The sequence below is a fragment of the Mirounga leonina genome, unplaced genomic scaffold (genome assembly GCF_011800145.1).
Source record: "Mirounga leonina isolate KUSES-001 unplaced genomic scaffold, KU_Mleo_1.0 Mir_176, whole genome shotgun sequence".
NCBI classification, from domain to species: domain Eukaryota; kingdom Metazoa; phylum Chordata; class Mammalia; order Carnivora; family Phocidae; genus Mirounga; species Mirounga leonina.
In genome coordinates, this window is record NW_023270454.1 from 28,842,238 (window position 1) to 28,868,308 (window position 26,071).

The window sequence follows — 26,071 nt, forward strand, 5'->3', positions numbered from 1 at the left end:
CCATATATTTAAAATACATTCTAAAGTAACTCAAGAATATTACAAGATCTAAAATTAAGTTCTAAGCTCTAAAAATTCTCAGGCTTTTGGCTAAAATAAAGAACAGCTAGACTATGTTTTGTTGGATTACATTACCACTTCAAGTACCTAACTTTTGCAAGGCTAGTTATAGTTGTATAACTTATTTGTGAGCTGACAATCACTTAAAACTCTCCCAAAGTATTACCATCAGTACTTCACAGTTTCATCTTGAGTTAGTGTTAATAACACTGTGAGAGACTTATAGAAATGCCATCAGCCTAAAGACAGGTAAAGTTTAAGTGTTTTAGTTTGTATATTAGTGGGTGGAATTAAAAATGATTACTGCAAAGAGGTATATTTCATTTAGACCACTTCTTTCTTTTCAAAAATATTTTCTTAGTTTCATTTAAAATTCACTGCCCTTATTCATCTTTTAGGCACAGAAATTAATATTTATGATCACTAAATCATGGCAGCATGCCTAGGCAGATTAGATTAACATATATTTCCCTTATTGACTTTCTCAGGAACATCTGAAAAGAAATTTATAATTTGGAAGTATTTTTATTCTATTCATGATTTGTTCTTGGAACTGGAATCAAAGTGCCTTCCCTTCAGGGAACAAATAGTGTGGTTCAAAATTAAAATCAAGACATAAAGTTATAAAGCATTAGTTCTGGTTTTACTTACTGTCTATAGAAATGTGTTGTCTTACCTTATTGACATTGAACCAATAAATAAGAAACACATTTTGATTAATGTTGTGGTTCAAATTTAATACATAAAACTATATTTAATGCATTAACATAGGTAAGTCCATTACTCTATAGTTCCAAATATATTGAAGATCTATCTACCTACTGTCTATGAAGTAATAATATGCTTTTAGGAAGAGCACTGGGTCATCAAGGAGTGGCAGGCTGCTGCAATATGGCTTGGATAAAGAGAAGATGTGGTCCTAAAACATCACAGTCACCAAATGAACATTTTCAGCACTCCGTTCATGGGTAAACTTGAAATAGAAGAAGATGAACTCTACGAAGACCAAGATGAGTCTATGTCCTCCCTTGTTTATAATTGGAACATGGACTCCTGGACTTGTTGCTCAGCATTTTGATGGACGGTGGGAAGGAAGAAGAGTTTAAATGGCAGTCTTAGTTAGGAGCAGTGCAATAAAAAAGCATAGAACATTTTAATTTTTTTTTCATCCGGCTCATATTTGGGGCAGAATGTTAGTGAGCCATTTTCAAGCTTTGGCCATGCTGCTCAAAGAACATCAATTAGTGTATTTATAAATTGAAATTTAACAATATAGGGATGCCTGGGTGGCTCAATTGGTTAAACGTCTGCCTTTGGCTCAGGTCATGATCCCTGGGGTCCTGGGATTGAGCCCTGGGTCAGGCTCCCTGCTCAGTGGGGGAGCCTACTTCTCCCTCTCCCTCTGCCCCTCTCCCTGGCTTGTGTGCTCTCTCACTCTCTCTGTTTCTCTCTCAAATGGATAATAAATAAAATCTTAAAAAAAAAAAAACAGTATGTTTAATTATAGACTCTCAGAAAAGTAAAGATTATTAAAAATTGAAAAAAAAACTGTATGCCAACACTTTGGACAACCTAGAAGAAATGCATAAATTCCTAGAAACATATAAACTACCAAAAGGAAACAGAAAGAAATAGAAAATTTGAACAGACCAATAACCAGCAAAGAAATTGAGTCAGTAACCAAGAAACTCCCAACAAATGAAAGTCCAGGACCACATGGCTTCACAGGATACCAGACATTTAAAGAAGAGTTAGTACTTAGTCTTCTGAAACTATTCAAAAAATAGAAAAGGAAGGAAAACTTCCAAATTCATTCTATGAGGCCAGAATTACCTTGATACCAGAACCAGATAAAGACACCACTAAAAAGGAGAACTACAGGATGATATTCCTGATGAATATTCTCAGTAAAATACTACCAAACTTAATTCATTAATACATTAAAAAAAATTCACCACAATCAAGTGGGATTTATTCCTGAGTTGCAAGGGTGACTCAAAATTCACAAATCGATCAATATAATACATCACATCAATAAAAGAAAGGATAAGAACCATTTGGACAATTCAATATATGCAGAAAAAACATTTGACAAAGTACAACATCCAGACATGATAAAAACCCTGAACAAAGTAGGTTTAGAGAGAACATACCACAATATAATAAAGTCCATCTATGAAAAATCCATACTAACATTATCCTTAATGGGGAAAAACTGAAACATTTTCCCCTAAGGTCAGGAACAAGACACGCATGTCCACTCTCACTACTTTCACTCAACATTGTACTGGAGTCCTGGTCACAGGAATCAGACAACAAAAAGAAATACCAAATTGGTAAGGAAAAAGTAAAACTTTCACTATTTGCAGATGACAGATACTATGTATAGAAAACCAAAAAGACTGCACCAGAAAACTGCTAGAACTCATACACGAATTCAGTAAAGTTACAAGAGACAAAATCAATGTACAGAAATCTCTTGCATTTCTATACACCAATAATGAAGCAGCAGAAAGAGAAACTAAAAAAACAATCCCATTTAGAGTTGCACCCAAAATAATAAGATACCTAGGAATAAACCTAACCAAAGTGATGAAAGACCTGTACTCTGAAAACTATAAAACACTGATGAAAGAAATTGAAGATGACACAAAGAAATGGAGACATTCCATGCTCATGGATTGGAAGAACAAATATTGTTAAAATGTCTATACTACCTAAAGCAATCTATACACTTAATGCAATCCCTACCAAAATACCAACAGCATTCTTCACAGAACTAAAACAAATAATCATAAAATTTGTATGGAAACACAAAAGACCCCAAATAGCCAAAGCAATCTTGAAAAAGAAATGCAAAGCTGGAGGAATCACAAATCCAGACTTCAAGTTATATTACAAAGCTGTAGAGATCAAAACAGTATGGTCCTGGCACAAAAGCAGATATACAGATCAATGGAACTGAACAGAAAATCCAGAAATAAATCCACAATTATATGGTCAATTAGTCTTTGACAAAGCAGGAAAGAATATCCAATGGGAAAAAGACAGTCTTTTCAAAAATGGTGTTGGGAAGACTAGACAGCAACATGTAAAATAAAGAAACTGGGCCACTTTCTCACACCATACACAAAAATAAATTCAAAATGGATTAAAGACCTAAATGTAAGACCATACAAATCCTAGAAGAGAACATAGGCAGTAATTTCTTTGACCTCGGCCATAGCAACTTCTTTCTAGATATGTCTCCTGAGGCAAGGGAAACAAAATAAAAAATAAACTATTGGGACTACATCAAAATAAAAAGCTTCTGCACAATGAAGGAATCAACCAACAAAACTAAAAGGCAACCTACAGAATGAGAGAAGATGTTTACAAATGATAAATATGATAAAAGGTTAGTATCCAAAATACATAAAGAACTTATAAAACTCAACACCCAAAAAGCAAATAATCCAATTAAAAATGGGCAGAAGACATGAACAGATAGTTCTCCAAAGAACACATATAGATGGCTAACAGACATATGATAAGATCCTCATTATCACCAGTCATCAGGGAAATGCAAATCAAAGTTACAATGAGATATCACCTCACCCCAGTCAGAATGGCTAAAATCAACAACACAAGAAACAACAGGTGTTGGAAAGGATGTGGCAAAAAAGGAAACTTCATGAACTGTTGGGAATACAAAGTGGTGCAACCACTGTGGAAAACTGGATGAAGGTTCCTAAAAAAGTTAAAAATAACCTTATGATCTGGCCATTGTACTGCTGGGTGTTTACACAAATAATACAAAAATAATAATTCAAAGGGATACATGCACCCTTATGTTTATAGCAGCATTATTTACAATAGCCAAGACATGGAAGCAGCCTAAGTGTCTATCTATTGATGAATTGATAAGATGTGTTATGTACACACAAAGAATGATATCTTGTCATTTGCAACCACATGGATGGAGCTGGAGAGTATAATGCTAAGCAAAATAAGTCAGTCGGAGAAAAACAAATACCATATGATTTCACTCACATGTGGAATTTAAGAAAACAAAATGAATAAGCAAAGGGAAAAAATAAGAGAAAGAGAGACAGACAAAGCAAGAATCAGACTCTTAACTAGAGAACAAACTGGTGGTTCCCAGAGGGGAGGTGGGTGGGAGGATGGGTGAAATAGGTGATGGGGATTAAGGAGTGTACTTGTTGTGGTGAGTACCGGGTATTGTATGGAAGTGTTGAAGCACTGTATTATACACCTGAAACTAATATAACACTGTATGTTAACTAACTGGAATTAAAATAAAATTTTTTTAAAGTTGAAAAAAAAAAAAAAAACCCTTATAATCCATGAGTGGCCAGATCCAGAGAGTGCCACATCAAGGACAGACCAAATTGTTTGAAATTGAAGCATGTAGAGATATACTGGGAAATGAATTCATAGAATGTATTTCTAAAGCATGCATAGCAATTTTTTTATTACTGCCTTAATTTTCATTGCTTTGCCATCATATTACATTTTAAAAAGTTCATTCATGCATTTATTGCATGATTGTTACTTTTCTTCAGCCCTTAACCTCATACACTTCAAGGAAGTACCTCCTTATTTAGTGTTATGTGATTATAAGCATGCATCTTTGTTCCCTTAATTGGATAACAAAATCCCATTTCCTTGATCCAAGTAAAACACTATGTAAAGATCAAGTCTTTTACTAATATTTTGAGTCTTACACACTTATCTCTGAAAATAGTTTCAGATCCAGTGTAACACTGTTCATATTAAGACAGGAACAGCTATTTGATAATATCTTGAAAATGTGTCCATAAGGCCGTTTTTGGCTTTAATATATAATACTTAACTTTAATATATAGTACTATAATATTCTTCTAATATTCTTCTCTCAAAAGATGAACATAAACCCAAATCAACTTGTACAATTTCATGACTGGAGATTATCTCATCACTTCAATTTCATTTAATATTTCCAAAGCATGTATTAATAAAATGACTTCAAAATGTTTCATATTCTTTTCACAAGTACATAAACTCATATATCTTCACCTGATCATCTCCCAGAGTTTTTCTTCAGTACCTCTCTTCAAATACTAGAGTTTCTCTTTTTCTATTTATGGCCTCTGTTGTCTATATGACTTTTCCCAAAAGTTCATGTTCACCTAGAGGGAGTCACACTGAGGGTGAAGTATGTCCCTAAAGAAAAATGCCACCTTCGACTTCGTCAAACAGAATTCATCTTCTGATCTTTCAACTTCGCCAGCAAGATTCAGGTTCTCATATCATCTCAAACTTAAAAAACACAGATGCTTAACCCTTATTAATACTATTTATTCAATATCAGCTCTGTTCCAGTATCATCTTAAGTGCTGTGTGTACAGTTAGGAACTGGACACCCAGTGTAATGGGTACTGCCTGGACATTGCGTTCCTGGGGCTTATACCCAGGACACAAATAAAAGACATAATGTTTGGCCTGTTTGACTAAAACTGTCCCTAGAACATAGTAGGAGCTCAATAGCAGTTCTTGAGTAAAAGAACAAATACTACTATTAATTATAAATTGAGATAAGTACTATGTAGGAAAAGAGGAGACTTCTTTGTGAAAGAATAACAGTATGAAACGCAGCTCTGTGGAAATGTTCTGTAAGCTAAGACGTGAAGGACGAGAAAGAACTAGAGACGTGTGCAGAGATTTGGGGTGAAAGGGTTTGGTTTGGTGCATCTGGAGACAGTGAAAGAAGGTTAGTTAGATGGATTTAGCTTAGTGAGTGAGCAGGACAGTAGCATAAATTGTCAGGAACTAGAACTTAGAGCCATGTTAGGGATTTTCAATTTTATCTTCATTTTAATGAGAAGTGTTTTAAGCAGAGGAATGATAAGGTCAGAAAAGCATTGAAGAGAATTTACACATTGCAGCTGCTTTGTGGAAAATGGATTAAAGAGAAGCAAGTGTGGAAATGGAGAGGGGAGAGAAGGAACATGTGGTGGTGGCCTGGCCTGGAGCAAAGACAATGAAGAAGAGGGTCCAGAGATAAAATATATTTGTGTGGTAGAAATCACTGCAACAGGATGCAAGGGTGAAAGAGGCATTCAGAATACTCGAAGACTTCAGGCTAGTTTTATTAACGTAACAGAGCTCTAATGCAGTTAGCAGAGATCAGGAGGAAAGCCTATGAATAAGCTCAGTTTTGTAAGCCTTTTATCACATTAATAAGAAGTATGCTTCGGAATCACCCAGCACATTGCAATCCACATTTTCTTTAAATGGTTCTGTTTTAATTTTTCATTCCTCATAGGAATAGCAAAGCTCTCCCTTCTCAAAGCAGGGGGTAGAAGTTGTTGACATAACAACTTTTTTCAGCTTGTAGAGTGCTGACAGGCTTTTCCACGGAGTATTCTCATTCTGGGAGGACAGGGCAGAGAATCAGACACCTAGCTTGAGCACTCCAGATGGGATTGCTGCAGCAAATGACTACAGACTAATCAATGGCGAACTGACTGACAGCTGGCTCTCTTCTTGTCTGCCCTTGCAGGTTAACAAGGTGCCCTGTCTTGGTAGAAACAGGCTTCTGGGTTTCATTTGAACCTTTAAATATTCCAGGAAGCAAGCTGCTGAAGGAAGCCCAGTTTGGTACTTAGGTACTCTTACAATAGTGGTTCTTAATCCTTTTGAGTTTGGTTATGGGTACTGTCTTTAGAAAAATACATATGCAAACATGTGCACAAAATGTTCATTCAACTTTAGTTAAGTACACCCACTGAGGCCAAATCATATACCCAGGAATAGTTAAGAACATCTGAGATTCCAAAGAAAATTAAAACACTAATTTGAAAAGATATATGCACCCCTATGTGTACTGCAGCATTAGTTACAGTAGCCAAAATATGGAAGCAGCCCAAGTCTTGACTAATAGATGAATGGATAAATAAGATGTGGTGTATATATAATGGAATATCACTCAGCCATAAAAAAGGATGAGATCCTGCCATTTCTTACAACATGGGTAGATCTAGGGGGTATCATGCTAGGTGAGACAGATGGAGAAAGACAAATACCACATGATTTCACTTATATGTGGAATCTAAACAACAAAACAAATGAATAAACAAACAAAATCAGAATCTATTTTTAAAAAGCAGGACGAGACCTATACATACAGAGAACAAACTATAAAATACAGAAAACAGAGAATACAGAGAACAAACTGATGGCTGCCAGAGGGGAGAAGGGTGGGGTGTTGGGCAAAATGGGTGAAGGGGAGTGGGAGATACAGGCTTCCAGTTATGGAATGATAGGTCTTGGGAATAAAAGAATGTAGTCAGTGGTATTGTAATAGTGTTGTATGGTGACAGATGGGAGCTACATTTGTGGTGAGCAAAGCATAATGTACAGAGTTGTTGAATCACTATGTAGTACACCTGAAACTACTGCAACAGTGTGTGTCAACTATACTTAAAAAATAAATAAATAAACAAATAAATAAATAGATAAATAAAATTTTAAAAAAAGAACATCTGGAATTCTATGACACATACATCAAGCAGGTCTGTTACTACCAAACTTTCCAACAAGAGATGTGGAAAACACGATGGAAGTAACCGCCCCTGAAAACACAACTTTACTATAATGAGCCAAGATTCTATCCAAATAGTATGCTAATCAATAACATCTCATCATAAACCTAGAATTATGAAAATGCATGCGTCTGGTGTCAGAAGACCTGGGTCAAATTGTACTAGCTGTTGGGCGCCTGGGTGGCTCAGTCATTAAGCGTCTGCCTTCGGCTCAGGTCATGATCCCAGGGTCCTGGGATCGAGTCCCACATCAGGCTCCCTGCTCAGCAGGAAGCCTGCTTCTCCCTCCCCCATTCCCCCTGCTTGTGTTCTCTCTCTCTCGCTGTGTCTCTCTCTGTCAAATAAATAAATAAAATCTTAAAAAAAAAATTGTACCAGCTGCTCAAGTGGATCATGAGCAAGTCCTTTAACTCCTCTGAGATTCAGGGATGTCATTTTAAAGCAAGGTTAATAACAGTCATACCTTCCTCATAAAACTTTTGTATGTGAAAATATTTAATTGCTATTAATTTCTCTAGAAGTCCTTATTTACATATTTATTCAGTTTCACTTAAACCAGTTTTCAAGGCAGTCACTTCACTGACCTTCGACTAGTAATGTAGTCCCCATAGAGTCTTAGCTGCTGATGTGAGAAGGTGCTATTTGCATTACAACTGAACATCTGGGCATTGGGTTGGCAGAGTCTATATCTTTAAATTGAATATTCACAACTTTTTTTTAAAACTCTATGTTTCTCAAGTTTCAAATTGCATTATTCATTTACACAGAAAAATTAAACCAAGTGACCTCTGGACTTTAACACCACATGTCCATAACATCACATGTAAGTGTTATTCTATAACATCACTTGCAAGTGTCAAGTGTAGGCATTGAATTTGACCCATTACAAAGGCATAAGGGTATTTTTACTTACCTCTGTCGCTATCATAGAGATATGCAAACTTGTCCCATTGGTAGTATTCAATCAAGCTAAGAAGTGCTCCTTTGAGGTCAGGTCTCATCTGAATGACAAATGGATGTGTGCCATCTGTTGGGAAGCTGGGAGTGATGAAGGAGACATGGAGCGTTCCACAAAATGATGTGATGGTATTTACAGACTTCTTGTCATAAAATCCAAAAATAGCATAGACTCCTCTTGAAAACTGAGAGCAGACTGAATAGGAAAAATAGAAAGGATAAATCATTGAAATTGGCATACAATAACACAGATTTGCCTAAAATTCAGTGCCCTGTTATATGAAACATAAAATAATCAAATTGAAAAAATATAGAATTTATATCAATGATCCATCCAATATCTGAGGACTTATTTACTTAGCACTCTCTTTGAGGAATTCAAAGAATTATAAAGCATTAAAAAGTAATTTTGGTTACAAGAAAATATATATTATTTTTTTAACAAACCACGTAAGTGGAAACCTATTTTAGGACAGCCACATTGAAAAAATAGCATAGGGGCTCTTGGGTGACTCAGTTTGGTTGAGCGACCAGCTCTTGGTTTTGGCTGAGGTCATGATCTCAGGGTCTTGAGATGGAGCTCCAGTGTGGGCTCCATGCTCAGCAGGCAATCGGCTTGAGGATTCTCTCCCTCTGCCCCTCCCCGCACTCCTACATGCACACTCTTTCTTTCTCTCTCTCTTTCAAATAAATAAATCTCTAAAAATAAGTGTAAGTAACACTCATTAGTTATATGAAGAACAAACTACAGTTACCTGGCATTTATACACATTCATAACATCTCATTCCCTCTAATTTATGATTCTTTAAAAGGCTTTATTGTGTTAAGGATGCTTCATACTAGAAGGTCAGAGTGCTTATGAAGAGTTCTAATGCTGACCCAAAGTTCTTTAAGAGAAACCAGATTCAAGACTCACATGATACACAAAAAGACATATCACCAGAAAGAGACCTCCAACCTTGGGTCTCTCAGTCAAGTAGCAATTAAATGGAGTTCAGAACCTCTAATTTTAATCTTTCTCGTGGACTTCACTTACCCATATGAAACAAAGAATATTACCAAAATATTCTGATTTAGGACCATAATCCTTAAAAAAGTAATATTTTATTTGAAAATCCCCATCACTCTACAACCCCTTACCCTCTAATGATATACAGTAAATGGCATATGAAAAACACCTTCTCCTACCCTTTTCCCCATAGTCAATCAATAATTATTGTTTATGATAATATCTAAATATACTCAAATGTGGTCTACTTATCTGTATCTCTATTCCAATCATCCAAGTTCATTAACAGCCTATACTAACATTGTACTTGCCTTGTGGCTGGCACGATCTATGGCACATTAACTCATTTGTTTCCCATGAAAACCCTTGAGGCAGGAACTATTATTATTCCCAAATAGGGATTTTGATAGGAAAACTGAAACACAAGATTTAGTGATTGGCCCAAGGTCACACAGCTAGTAAGTGAAAGATGCTGTGTTCAAACCTAGGCATCTGGATTCAAAGTCCATGTATTTAACTAATGGATAATACTGTTTTTCTCACTTGGATTATTGGAATACCTGCCCAACTTCATCCTTAATCCAATATTCCCTTTCCATTCAATTCTCCACAATATAGCCAGAATAATTTTTTGAAACACAAATCTGAAAATATCTGAGAAGTAAGGGTTACCTCATCCAAGACTGAAACCTCTGAAATGCCCTATAGAAACCACCCATGCCACAATGCTTAATTCCACCAACTCAGGTCAACCACACAGCTTTAAATTATTAAATACCTGATATTTTTTTTAAATCTCAAGGGTTATTTCAATCCAAGGAAATGGAAATAAGCTATCCAGTAACATAATCTACAACAAACCAGAGCATAATACCAAGCATCCTTTCAAATTAACTAATCCCTTTTAAAGGATAAGACCAGTGCAATCTTATTTCATTTTATTTCCTTTACAAAAAATAGAATATCTGTAGAAAAATAGATTTGCTTCATGAATAAGAGCATTGCTACAATACATACAGATTCTAATAACCAATTCCAGACAATCAATAAATAATAGGCAATAGTTTTCAGCAAGTATTAAATGATATGCAAGGAAAGGAAAGCAAGATTGGTTATTTCTGTGAGTGGCTTTTATTTATCAAATATCTCCATTTTCCTTTTATTTATGAAATATTTCCTTTCCTTTCCTAGGTATTTACTAATCTTCAGCTTACTTCTGTCTTTCTAACATAAGTTTTCTAGGATTTCTAGGTTTTATCTGTGTACTATATCAATTGCATCTCCTCCTTTATTACCAATCTTCTGCATGGTAGTCTAATGTAGCTCAGAAAACTGAATATATTCCTTTACATTCATTTCAAACTTTAACATAAAATAGAGATGAGATTTCTGCCCTTTATTTATGTTCATATTTTGTCCTTGTCTGAGTACAGAAGTTGAAAATAACCTTTAATGTGTTTGACTGGGCTCATTCTTCACATAAGTGAAAAAACCCTTCCATTTTTTAGTTAAAACCCTTCTAGGCAAATTCTACGGTGATTTCTTATTTTATAAATGGATATATGTGTACTGACATGTACATCTTAAATCTTAAGTTTGTTCAGAAATTGATGATTCCATATGACATATAAAAAGGGGAAATTGCTATAAAATTCCCTCTGGGTTGATCTTATTTCATTTTCCATGAAGTGTTGGCATGTTATCTAAATACTATAGGAATATCAGGCGATCTGATTTATTAATGAGACCTCTTCTTCTCCTCATAAGGGAAAGAGCTCTGATGGGGACAGTAGCAACAGTATCAGCAGAATGCTTGATAAAGGACGCTCCTGTTTGAATGCATAGACAGTCTTAATAAGGAGCCATACCTTTCATTTTCCATTTGTTTTAGACTCTGAAGTGAGTTGTCAAGGGGCCTCCTGGTCATTGTGGCCATCTAGAAACACTTGGCTTTGGCCCAACAACAGGCACAAGCTGTACAAGACTTCACAAGAAATTATAATTCACCTGATTCAAAAGGCACTTTTTTTTCAGGCAATTCAGCTAATTCTCCAATGAGCATAATTTGGTAACAATGGCCTTTCTTTCCTGACTATCTCTGGTCCTTCCAAATCCTCTTCCCTTATCCTTTATCTCTTCATGGTACATATTCAATTGTCTATTTGTCTGTAGCTTCTTTTTTTTTCTAGGTATTTCTCTCTCCATGTCTCTTTTCTATACATACAATTAACAGTCATTTCGTCAACGCTGCTCCTCTCTCTCTCTTTACCTTAAGTCAGTCACTGTCTTTGTCCCTAAGCATGATAAGGATATCATTGAAATTTACAACCAGGAATCAATCAGAATGCTGACCTGAGCTGAGGTATTTTGTTTATCCAGTTTGCAGTGATCATCTCAAGATAAAACAAAACAAAAACAAAGAACTTTGTGCTACACTTCTAACATTCTATACCCCAAATACCCCAGAGTATTTTTGCATTCTAACACTGATGCTTTCCCCAGTATACGACAGATACATGACCCTGTTGACAAAATACACAAGAATCTTAGGCGCACTGCCTTGAAATTACTCCTCACTTGATTAGAAATTAAATTGCTCATTATGATCTCAACTTTATTTCCCAGCTATCCTTCCAAATTTTAAAGCCATTTTCCTAACTTATATCCTTCCAAATTTTAAAGCCATTATATCCATCTTCAAAGACAGGATTTACTATCACTGAGAATATCCAAATAATGTGTCACAAGCACATAATTCCAAAGATAGCTTTCCAAAGTTAGTTAGATAATAACAGCACCCTACATATATTCATTATTTTCCTATGTCATCTCTGGAGGCAGAGGAAGGAACAGAAAAGATCAGTTTCACCTCTAGTTCCACGGCCCATATAATCACCTTATGAAACACTATTACAACTTTCTGAATGATTATGCTGATTAATATTAAAGTTGCATTCATGTCTTGAGACTCAAAACTGATTGCAAACTGGTAGGTAAAGATGCTCTTACTAAGTTCTACTTTAATAAAATATTTAATATGAACTTTGAGAAGCTCAGCAAAGGGAAGTCCTTTTAAAAGACACTTTAGGTCAAACAGCAGAAATTATCATCTCCTGGGTGTAAGTAATTTGCTGATTATTGCACTTTTTATTACAAGCCCAGATGATATAAGCCAATAACAATGCTGATGGTGCATCCACCTCCCATTTTTTCCTCATGGGTCATTCTGCTCATTGGTGCTGCTAATGTAGCATACTCGATACAGTCTGGAGGATCTTGCGTGATTATTTAGTAGAGAGGCAAAAAAAGAACAGGGCATGATTTATTTTTGTTTTACATTTTTTATACTAAATTGCCATTCACTCAATGAAACAGCATAGGCTGCTTCATAAGCAGGAATAGTGACAGCCCCTTTGCAGCTTGTGCAAAGTCTGATAAAAGCTGCATCACCAAGCAATCCTGACTTCAAAATCTGGAGCCCACTGAAAATATCTCTTCTCTCCTCACTAAATTTCTGACATTAACCCCTTGCAAACTTTGACCCTGATTTTACTATTGAAATTTCCCTATCATCTGTCAATAATGATCTCCTACTCACTAAATCCAATCATCTTTTTCTGAGATCAAGCTTTCTTAGCCTCTCTGAATCTATTAATCAAAAATTTGCTTCTTGATCTCTCTCTCTCTCCCTCTCTCTCTCTCTCTCCTGCTATTAGGCTTGTTCTCCTCCAATCCCTTCTCCACATTGCTGCCAATGTAAAATCATACCATCTTGGTACTTTTCCTCTCCCTCTAATTACCTTTCACTCACTTATCTTTTTTTTTTTTTTCCCATCCCAAATTAAAAAGGCATTCTCCAAGGATCTGTCTTCTGATTGTTTTTTCTTCTCTTTTTGCATCTTATCTCTTAGTGGTCACATTTCTTTTAAGAAGGTCAAATTCAACTTTTTATGCATGCTTCCCAAAACTTCACTGGCACCTCAGTTGTCTCCCTTTGTCTATTTATTTACTGAACAAATACATACTGTAATCATTCAGTGAAATGAGCATGGTGTTAGGCTTAGAAACTGCCACAGCAAACAGGGTAAATATTGTCCACATTAGCTGGAATTGCTAGCCTAGCTCCAATCTCTCACCCTCCAATATCATCCACTGGAAAAATGTCTAATTCCCTATCATTCAGCTACTTCCATAAAAACAGGGGGAAAATCCTGAAAATTTTATCTTACAAATCATGTGTTTGTGTTGATTTTTTTTTCCCTTTCTGCTCATGGCACCATAACTCCTGTAATCATTGGTCTTCTATATTTCAGAATAATTAATTCATTATTCTTCTTTGTTCTGTTCATGACATTTATAAAAATCTCCGTTTTATTCTACTTCATTCATTCCCTCTCCCTTGTCCCTGTCCTCCACCGCCCACTTGTGATCTCTCTCAAATAAATAAATAAAATTTAAAAAAAAGAAGAAAAGAAAAAATGAGCTGCAACAGTGTTGGCAACTAGTAAGATCCATATAAGTCTCTTGTGACCTCCCTACATATTATATTCCATATTCTAATCAATGTTGGTATTAACTATTTATTAGTCATGTATCAGGACTTTGTCTTTTTTCTTTAGCCTAAAATACACCAATTCCGTAAGGCAAGTGTTCATATATTAAAATAAAACCCTTCTTTTCCAAAATATGAGGGTCACTCCAGACTTTTTCCTTTCCTTTATCCCCACCATACAAATTGTCACAACTGCCCCCTTTGACTTCTCAAATCTGTCCTCTCCAACTCGCCTGGCATTGTCTTCATATGGTCCTCAAACATTTATTGACTGGATTGCTGCAGTAACTTCCCAAATAGCCCCCTTTATAATAAATCTCTTTCTTATCATGGCAGACATAATGCTCCTGCTTAAAATCCATCGATGTCTCCCCATTGCTTAGAGAATAATATACATAACAGTGCTCAGGTGTTACCTGCTCTGTGTGGTCTGAGTTACATGCTTCTCCTACATGTGATTCCAAAGCAATCTGCATTTTTGCATGTTAGCCTGAGTCATAATTGTTTGGCTTTGCCCTTGAACTCTGAGCTAACTGACAGCAGAGAATGAAGTGCTGTTTATCTCACATACTTGGCACACAACAGCACTTGACAAATGTCATGTAATAAAATACCAGTTCTTCCATGAAGGCTGTCCTGCTTACCATCAACTGAATAGGATTTTCCCGATTATGAGCCCCTCCCTCATGGGAGGTACAGTATGAAGTACAGTATGTTTGAGTGAGCATGTGTTTGTGTGTGGGGAGGGGCGGGGAGGGTGACTCGTGACCTCCTCGAGAGCAGGGTTCAGTGTGAGAGCAAAATAAGAATACCTGAATTAGAAGGTCAATTTCATCCTTCGCTGGTCATCTGGTAGGAGGAGTCACTGAACCTGAGCCTGTTTCCTTGTCTACTCAGCGAGGATATTAATTCCTCTCCTGCCTAACCTGGAGGAATGGTTTAACGTTTAAATTCAACAATATAGAGAGAAATGCTGGGGGAAATATAAATCATGAAATAAATGTGCTAATGACAGAAAATCCAACCAGAGGCATTTGTATTCTCTGCAATACCCAATTCAGGAATTTTCACAAGCACACCATTACATATTTGTTGAATGAATATATAAAAGATATAAAAGAGCTTCTGACAATGAAATTTCACCTGTCATTTCTGTTGATACTGGGGTAATCATGTCAGGACAATATTTTCATCTTTCACTATCATACTGCAAAATAACTAGTGTTCATTTAAAATTACCCATGAAATTTAGTCTCTTAGTTCTTATAATAGGAAAACAAACCAACCCCCCCAAAACACCATAATCATTACTATGAGAAGACAAACCCTGAAATATTTGTAAAATCTTATTATTTTAAGCTTTCAAAATATATTTGATATGTGGAGAATGTGCACCAAGAGAGGTGAAGTTAACCTTAAAATATAAATAGTGCAGGGTGCACTTGGAAAGCTAATGAAAGAGGTGAACTTCTTTGTCTTGGACGTATGTCCAGTAACACATTTTGTACTTGAAAATATCCTCAGATATTCTCACAAGCTAAAATGTCTTACTTATATAATTCGTGGAGTTGTTCATGCCTGAGAACTTATCATAAACAACATGTATTCCTTCAAAAAAAGGTAATTGTAACAGACGGCACATGAGACAATTGTTTTCCATGTTAAAAAAATATATATAGTTTTCTTTCTTCTTGGAAAATCTAGGTAAATACAACAGCCTGTTCTCAAAGTGAGATGGAGTAAAACTATCTACTTTCCATTAATGGGGTTATTTTAAAGTTCACATATCTATGGGGGGGCACCTTTTTTCACTGCCAATGGACAGGAAGGGTCTCCCCCTCCCGAGCTAGCAGTTAGCACCTCTTACAAAACTCTCTTGTCTCTTCAAAAGCCTACTATTCTGCATCTACTCCTGCTCCTCAGAGGCCAACACAGTTCCTAATGAAAATACTCACTATAGAGATATTGAATGAAACACTAAAGAGTCAAAGAAAATGTGAAGAATAATACAGACACCACAATGACATTTTCTATAAATTGCCTCACTGATGATTTTTCCTATAGCCCTGCCACAAATCTTTACTATGATAAATTGCTTCTCCTTTGCATATATTTTGATCCCATTTTTCATACAAATATTAAATGGGATGCAGCAGCATCATCCAGTAGTCAAAGATTATGAAGTTGTAATAATACATTTTTTCTTTCCCTCGAACAAACATTTATCCTTCCTGACCTTCCTGTTATGTTTGCTGAGTGAGGTGAAATGTCGTAAGTTTATTGCTGTTGCTGGTATTATATGCAGCTTTAAAAAATCTATAACATTTATTCTGGTTTCATTCATCATTGAGGATAGCAAGCAATAGTAGTCCTGGCAGTAATAGGCAATAACTCTCATGTGAATTTTAATGATGGGTTCTGGACACATAAACGAAAGAGAATTACCTCTGTTTATATAAGATCCTATTTCACAAAATATAGTCCCATTCTTCATCCCTTGAGCATGTATTTCCTCCTCATAAATATGTAGAGTTCTACTCTCTGCAAATTTTTGTTCAGCTTAAGTTCTATGTAAATTCGGGGCATTGCATGCCCTGCTGTGATTTGAATGTTGTGGATAAAGAGTGCCAGGCTGAATGTCTGGAGGCCTGGCATCTAATCCCAGTTGTGACACCAGCCAGCTGTATGCTTCTGGCAAACAGCAGCTTTCAAACTTCTCAGTGCCTCAGAGGTCCCATCCAGCTCAAACTTGGGCCTGTACGGCCAAACATCAAAGAGAGAAATTATACAAAATGTCAGAAAGTGCATATTTATTATTCATTCAAAGCTTAAATCCTATAAAATTGGGTGTGAGATATGATAACTTTTTGCAGATTAAATTCTACCATTCTCTGCAAGTTTTATTAGTCTTTCTTCCTTTTATTCTTTCTTCTTTTTCTATTTCTTCTCCTTTCCATTTATCCTGGTTCTTTCAATGTTTTACTTTTCTATTTCATGTCTATCTCTACCTTTTGCCTACCAGAGACATCCTAGGCTCCACAGCCATTCTTGATCTTGATGCCTAAAAAAAGTCACACCTCTTATCTGATTGTAATTAGAATGTACAAAATTGAAGGACTATATTTTTGCCAAATATAGATTTGATGATATTTCAGTTAGCTTTTGCGATCAATCTTTTAAAAAATATATTTGAAAACTTTTCAAATAACTAGAGGGTTTCTACTTAAAAGAATTTCCGTAGGTGACATGCAAAAAAAAAGGAAAAGACAGAACTTTATTGCTTCACCTGTCTGGATGCTCTCAAATTAGATCTGATAGCCCTCTTTCTTCTGGGAGGTTCAAAGTGTTTCTGAAGCTTTCACGGGACTTTCTTGCTCATCCATTTGTCGGCAAGTGAGAAGGTTTCTACTACTATGCCTCAGCATTTATGTTAATTCATAAAGGTTTATTAAACGAAGGAAAAATTTTTGAATATCATATAACAAGCAATTATGTAAATGTACTAAGAAATGCTCTGGACCATTTGCCTACATTCCTAAATTGCTAAGTAACTGGAGGAATTAACTTTAGCACAATGGACGCATTCACACTTGATGCATTGGTTCTGGTAAAACGATGCCCTAATGTTTGTTAAGGGACCACGGTGCTTCGCTCTAACATCATCCAAAGGTTTTGCTTCATTGCTATACCCACTTCAATAAGAAGAGCAAGTGCAGAACAAATGGTGTGAAAAGAGTTTCCTCAAGAAAAGAATAGTAACTTGTTTATGTTTTGGCCCTCACATTTATCTTAACATAAATAAAACGTTTATAACTCAAAAATAATAGGAATAGACTCTTACACAAATTTAAACAAGTATGCTCATTAAAAGGCTATGATTCCCCTTCACTCCCTACTTTTCCCAGAAGCAACCCCTATTAACAATCATTTGGCATGTATACTTCCACAGCTGAAGTTCTAGTTAGAGTAGATTTTGTTTGTTTCTGATTTTGTTATGTTTTTAATTAAGGAGAGCACAGAACAGTTGTCCTGTGACTTGCTTTGACATTTAACAAAGAAATTACCATGTTGATACAGACTTAGTTCATTCTTTTAAACTACTCCCTAGAATTCCCTGGTTTGGACATATCACAATTTCTCAATATTTCCTAACTAAGATATCATGAATTTTTGCTACTATGAACAAGGCTGCAGCAAACATGTGTGTATGTTCACCTTTGTGCATTTGTGCTAACATTTTTGCAGAACAGATTATTAAAAATGGAATTGCTAACAGCATTTTTCACAGAACTAGAATAATACTAAAATTTGTATGGAACTATGAAAGACCCTGAATAGCCAAAGTAATCTTGAGAAAGAATGACAAAGCTGGAGGCATCACAATACCAGATTTCAAGATATACTACAAAGCTATAGTAGTCAAAAAGTATGGTACTGGCACAAAAATAGACATATAAATCAAAGGAAGAGAATAGAGAGTCCAGAAATAACCAACACTTGTATGGTCAATTAATCTATGACAAAGGAGGCAAGAATATACAAAGGAAAAAAAAGACGGCCGTCTCTTCAATACATGGTGCTGGGAAAATTGGCCAGCTACATGCAAAAGAATGAAACTGGGCTACTTTCTTACACCACACACAAAAATAAACTCAAAATGGATTAAAGACCTATATGTGAGACAAGAAACCATAAATCTCCTAAAAGAAAATATAGGCAGTAATTTCTTTGACATCGGACTTAGCAACAATTTTCTAGATATGCCTCTTCAGGAAAGCAAAACAAAGACAAAAATGCACTATTGGGACTATACCAAAATAAAGAGCTTTTGCACAGCAAAGAAAATGATCAACAAAACAATATGGCAACCTACTGAATAGAAGATATTTGCAAATTATATATCTAATGAGGGGTTAATATCCAAAATATAATAAGAACTTGTACAACTCCACACCAAAATAATCATCATCATCATCATCATCATCATCATCATCCAATTAAAAATGTGCAAGGGATGCCTGAGTGGCTCAGTTGGTTAAGCGTCTGCCTTTGGCTCAGGTCATGATCCCAGGGTCCTGGGATCGAGTCCCTCATTGGGCTCCCCACTCAGTGGGAAGCCTGCTTCTCCCTCTAGGAGTGCCTGGGTGGATCAGTTGGTTAAGTGACTGCCTTTGGCTCAGGTCATGATCCTGGAGTCCCAGGATCGAGTCCCACATCGGGCTCCCTGCTCGACAGGGAGCCTGCTTCTCTCTCTGACCCTCCCCCCTCTCATGCTCTCTCTCTATCGAATTCTCTCTCTCAAATAAATAAATAAAATCTTTTTAAAAATTTTTAAAAAAATAAATAAAAATGTGCAGAGGACCTGAATAGACATTTTTCCAAAGAAAATTTACAGATGGCCAACAGATACATGAAAAAATGCTCAACATCACTAATCATCAAGAAAATGCAAATCAAAGCCACAATAAGATACCCTCTTGCATCTGGTAGAATGGCTAGCATCAAAAAGACAAGAAATAAGTGTTGGTGAGGATGTGGAGAAAAAGAAACCCTCGTTCACTGTTGGTGGGAATGTAAATTGGTGCAGCCACTGTGGAAAACAGTATGGAGGTTCCTCAAAAAACTAAAAATAGAAATACCAAATGATACAGTTATTCCACTACTGGGTATTTACCCAAAGAAAATGGAAAAGCTAATTCAAAAAGGTATACACACCCCTATGTTCATTACATTATTTATATATTATTTATAACCATTATTTATTTCCATTATTTATAGCCAAGATATGAACAATCCAAGTGTCCATTGATAGATGAATGGATAAAGAAGATGTTGGTACACACACACACACACACAGGTACACACACACATAACCATTTATATACATACACAATGGAATATTACTCACTCATAAAAAAAAAGAGATCTTGCCATTTGTGCCAATATGCGTGGACCTAGAGGGTATTATACCAACAGAAATAAGTCAGACAGAGAAAGACAAATACCATACAATTTCACTTATAGGTGGAATCTAAAAAGCAAAACATGAATAAACAAATAAACAAGCAAAGAAAAAGCAGAATCAGTCTTATAAATACAAAGAACAAACAAATGGTTGTCAGAGTGGAGGAAATAAGGGATGGGCAAATGGGTGTAGGACAGATAGAGATACAGGCTTTCGGACATGGAAAGAATAAGACTTGGGGATGTAAGGCATATCATAGGGAATATAGCCAATGGTATTGTATTAGTGTTGTATGGTGACAGGTGGTAGCTGCTAATGGTGGTGAGCACAGCATAACATATAGACTTATCAAATCACTATGTTGTACACTTGAAACTCATAGGATATTGTGTGTCAACTATTCTTCAATAAAAAAGAAAAATAAAGTGGAATTGCCTGGTTGAACATTATGCTGGATAAAATGTTATCAATGCCATTAAATTATCACCTGAATACGGTGTACCAATTCACATCCCTGTCAACAAAAAAAGATAAATTCTTATTTTTGGGTGTTCTTCATCAACAGCTGATAGTTTTACCCATTTAATTTTTTCTAATCTACCATGTGATAATAACATTTCACTGCTGTTTTAAATATGACAACTTAAATTTTATACCCTTGTGATAGAAGGTATTACTCAGGGTTTTTCAAGAGCTCTTTTAAAACTCATATCTATGTGAGACTTGATATTATACGCTTTACAAATGAAAAAAAAACTTGAAAACAAGGTAATTTTCTGAGATAACACCTCTAGAAAATGGTACGGTGGGGGTCTAATCCAAGCAGCCAGACTCCAGACCCTGCTCTTTCATCCATTGTACTATATTCCCTCTGGTAAACAGAAAAATGTGGATTTCCATCATTAATGAGAAAGAGCATTTATTTTTATATATTTCTCTTTTAATGGCCTATTCCTATATTCTGCATATTTTTTTTTTTACTATCAGGTTACCACCTAAATTTTGATATGTTTAATTGCCTTTATATGTAAAGGTCATATTTTTTTCCTTTCCCTTTTGTGTTTTACTTTGTTTATAATATTTGTAGGGGTGCCTGGGTGGCTCAGTAAGTTAAGTGGCTGACTCTTGGTATTGGCTCAGGTTATGATCTCAGGATCATGAGATCATGAGATCAAGCCCCGAGTAGGGCTATATGCTAAGAGTGGAGTCTACTAGGGATCCTCTCCCTCCCCCTCTGCCACTTCCCCAACTCATGTGTGTGTGTGTTCTCTCTCTCTGTCAGATAAATAAATAAAATCTTTAAAAAAATAATAATGATATTTGTAACCAAATTCCCAGTCTTTTTCTTGATGACTACTAGGTTTTGTGTCTTGTGTAATAAGGATTTGCCAGCCGAAGTTTTTCAATTTTTTTTATGTTTGAGTTCATGATTATCCTTGTCATAACTAATTCTTCTAATATTAATATTTGGATTTTATGCAGGGTAGAATCTAACCTTGTTCCTACATGGATACTCAATATTCTAACTCCTTTAATTTAATTTTATTGATTTCCCCTCATTTTTAAAATGGTACCTTTATCGTTCCAATTTTAGTATATGTGCTGCCGAAGCGAGCACAAAATGGTACCTTTATCATATCCAAGTTCCCTTTTGTGTTTAGGTCTATTTATCAAGAAGGAAACAAGTATTTTAATTACTCCTCCTTTTAAAAATAATCATTTTCAATAGCTTTCAGTGTAATTTTGCCTATTGATCTACATTTTTCTCTTCTAAATTTTGGTTAGGATTGGATTGAAATACACATTAATTGGCAGAGATTAACATTTACAACACCATTAAATGTATAGCCAATCTCAATATTGACTTAGAACTATTTTATGATTTTCAGTAAAGTTTTACACTTTTATTCATACCTTGTACACTTCTTATTAAGCTTATCCCTAGACACTTTGCAGCTTTATTACTATTGTTGTCAGAAAAGTTTTCTTTATATTTCTATATTAGGTACTGTTAGCAGGTAAGAAAGCTACTGGCTTTAAAATGATATTTTTATTTCCCTGATGATGAGTGATGTTGAGCATCTTTTCATGTCTGTTAGCTATCTGTATGTCTTCTTTGGAAAAATGTCTACTCATGTCTTCTGCCCATGGTAAGTGGGGGGATGAGTTAAATAGGTGATGGGTATTAAGGAGAGTATTTGTTGTGATGAGCACTGGGTGTTGTATTTAAATGATGAAACGCTAAATTCTGCATTTAAGATTACATTGTATGTAAACTAACTGGAATTTAAATTTTAAAAAATTATACTTTTATCTAGTGATATTATTGAACTCTTTTATCAGTTCTATGAGCTTTTGGGTTGATTCTCGGATTTTTCTATACAGGAAGCCATTATTTTTGTAATAATTTTACTCAACTCACCTTTGGACCATTCTACTTTGAGATATCATTTCTCCTTATATTTTTATTTCTGTTACATTTCTTAAATTAATAATAAATTGAAAAGTATGCACCATTATCTGGTTTCCATGCAATGAAAATTGAGTGAGAATTTGAATAATCATCTGATACATTTGATCAATGTATAAAATTAAACTCTTTTATACAGTTCATTATTCTTTCTTTCCCATAATATACTGGCTCTTAAAAAGCCGATGTATTGTATGAATTATTTTTCCAGCTTTCCACTTCACTTTACTATGTGGTCCATAGAGAATGAAAAAAATAAGAGAAAACATAATACAAGTTATATAACATTAATATTTAGTCATTATCAGTATGGTTCTAAAATTATTCATACCCTACTCCCAGCATACCACAGGTGCAACTAGGTAAATTAATTAGCCAAGCAATAATTCTCCATTAGTAAGAGCCAGGGATAGAGAAAAATTATTCAGAGCGATGAAAGCAAGTGGACAACAAATGAATAGCTGAAAAAGAAGCATTCAGGAAAGACAGCACAAAAGCTCAGTATAAATTACTACTGCAATAACTAATTTCTCTGAAAATCAAAGCTGGGAAAAATAGAAATGAGTAGATGACAGCTAATTGCAAGGAAAATATTAATATTGTATACATCTTATGCTTACACCATACGTGATTTCAGCTGCACATGATTACTGAAAATAGGCGCATATGAATTCAGTTAAAGCCATCATTTCAAAGATATCTCAATGAATGGATGCCTTGTTCTGGAGAACACATGTAATTTTGTACATAAATCACAGAGTAAATTGAAGATTTGGCAATTTTAAGGTGGCTAAATTAAATGCAAATGGTGAAAACATAAAACAGAAACAAAAATCTATACTGGAGTCTCAACTACTCAGTTTGGTTGCCTGCCTTTTTCAGAGCCGCTAGATCATTGCCAGGTCCCTAACAGATTATGCTGTGAAAACAAACAACATGGGGAGGACCAGAACTTCTAACATAATTTGTTAAAGAATCAAAGAATATGTTCTGATTTTTTAAAATATTAAGAACAATATTCTAGTATATGTCATACTTCAGTAAGTATAACAATGAATCTTTTATTAATGGGAACAATACAAAGTAAGTCTTAGCATGGAAGTGAGGAAAACTAAGGCATAACTTCTGCACAAATACATACACAAAATGGCTGGCCTACTTCTATGAAATAGTTCCTTCCAGGGTAACATAGTAGAAAGCAATAATGTAATCAGCCAGGATATACTTTTATGAATGCTAATCTTGCAGAGTGTCCAAAAATATTAATGAAGAAAGGGGAAACCTACATATATGTGTGCATGAGTATACCATTCTTTTCTCTCTTTTTTTGAGAATAATTTTCTTTTATGCAACATATTTCATGCTCTCAAAAGAATTTTTAGCAGCACTGGGCCAAATGTAATCATAATCTAATTTGACAGGACTGCCAAGTTATTTGTGAAGTTATATAGTGTCTTTTTCATAAGATAAAATTTCCCTTTGAGTGAATTGTTACACTATGCTGTATATTACTGTTGTATCATTGAATAACCAGAACCCATGCTTTAATGGAATGTAATAAAAAAAGAAAAGAAAAGACAAAGCCTTGGAAATAAGTACAGTGAATCTGATCTCTACATAACCATTATTCTTTGAAGTAATAACCAACACTTAGATAAAACATTATGTGCCAGAAACTCTTCTTAGGGCTCACATATATCAAGTCATTTAATCCTCCCAACAAACTGCCATACAGAGAGACTGAATTTCCCAAATTCACACAACTGGTGGTAGTAGAGCTGGAATTTGGACCCAAATAGTCTAGAACTAACTAAAAATGTCACACAAGAAAAACAGGGAAACATTATAATAGATGAGAAAATGAATTCCGGAGCAGTGACGTAGTGATAGATATCTTAAGTCAAACAGGTATTAAGGAAAATAATCTTTCCAGCTTTTTATTTAAAGTTCTTTTCTAATATATATTCTTAATGTATGGACCTCTAGTGTGTGTGTGTGTGTGTGTATGTGTGTGTGTGCACTTGCATGTTACCCTATGACATCCACCCATATACACATACATCTAATAAAAGACGTATATAAAAAATATGGACTTTATTGAAAGATAATAAAGAAGACTTATATAAAGATTTACCATTTTCATGTGTAAGAGGACTCAATATCATAAATATGTCAAATCCTCTTCTAAATAATCTATAATAAAAGCTAACTTTTATTAAGCATGCACTGTGTACATGATACTGTTCTAACTTGTTTAGCTCTCCCTCACCAAAAAATAAAGCACCACAGTTTTTCACCATTTTCATAACTAATCGGTGAGGAAATCAGAGTGGTTAGATAAACTGACCAAAATCAAAGAAAAAGGAAATCCAATAAAAATTGGGATAGATATTTTCATGAAACTTGGCAAGCTAACTTGAAATTTTATATTAAAAAGGGATAGGCGGAGAAGAGCAGAGACATTTTGAATTATTATTAGACCAATAGATCAGTACGAGAGCTTAGAAACAGGCCCATTTATATATTTGGAAAATTACTGGAATAGAAGTGACATAGTAGCTAAATGTAGAAAGAATAAGTTCTTCAATCAGAAGCTTCTCAGACAGTTGATTAACCATAGGCGAAACATGAAGTTGGATCTCTACTGCACACACACAGAAAAAACTCTATGTGGGCTAAAGGAAGAAATGTAAAAATTAAAGCTTTCAAGAATAGATGAAACTACAGGGCCATATCTTTATAAAGTGAATGTAGGAAAAATATTTCTTAAGCAAGACACAAGAAGCAAAAATGATAAAGGAAAATATTAATAAAGTCAACTACTTTAAGAGATTTTATAAAAATGTATATGAAAAATACCACAAAGAAAATAAAAAGGCAGGGGCGCCTGGGTGGTGCAGTTGGTTGAGCATCCGACTCTTGGTTTAGGTTCAGGTCATGATCTCAAGGGGGTGAAATCGAGCCCCGCATCAGGCTCTGCGCTCAGCAAGGAAACTGCTTGGGATTCTCCCTCTCCCTCTCCCTCTGCCCCTCCCCACCCCACCCCCATGCTCTCTCTCTCTCTCTCTGTCTCTCTAAAATAAATAATCTTAAAAAAAAAAAAAGAAAAGAAAAAGGCAAACCATAATATTGGCCAAGGTATTTGCCACCAATATAAGTGAATGTGGATTAAAATCCTGGTTCTATAAAGAACTACAAATCACTAAGAAAAAGAAAAGTAACCCAATATAAAATTAAGAATGACAAGAACAGATATTGCATTTAAAAAGGGACACAGAAGGCTTACCCAAAAATTTAAAAATGCTCAAGCACACTGAAAATCAGGCAATACTCATCAAGACCAACTGAGTTACCTTGACATATCTACAAATTGACAAAAGTGACAAGTCTGATGATACCAAGAATTGAAGAAATATAAAAACCAGAATTCACATAGTAAGCATAGGTATGTGCACTGATACAGATACTTTA

At 35.2% G+C, this 26,071-nt stretch overlaps 1 protein-coding gene across 3 annotated transcripts in view; it reads right to left on the bottom strand.

Annotated features, from left to right (window-relative positions):
• GRIA2 (glutamate ionotropic receptor AMPA type subunit 2) overlaps nt 1–26,071 on the bottom strand; it is a 139,610-nt gene that overhangs the window by 63,630 nt on the left and 49,909 nt on the right. For all 3 annotated transcript variants that reach the window (XM_035023200.1, XM_035023199.1, XM_035023201.1), the window contains exon 3: nt 8,560–8,799. In XM_035023200.1, the coding sequence (XP_034879091.1) occupies nt 8,560–8,799 (240 nt within the window). The remainder of the gene's footprint in view (nt 1–8,559; nt 8,800–26,071) is intronic.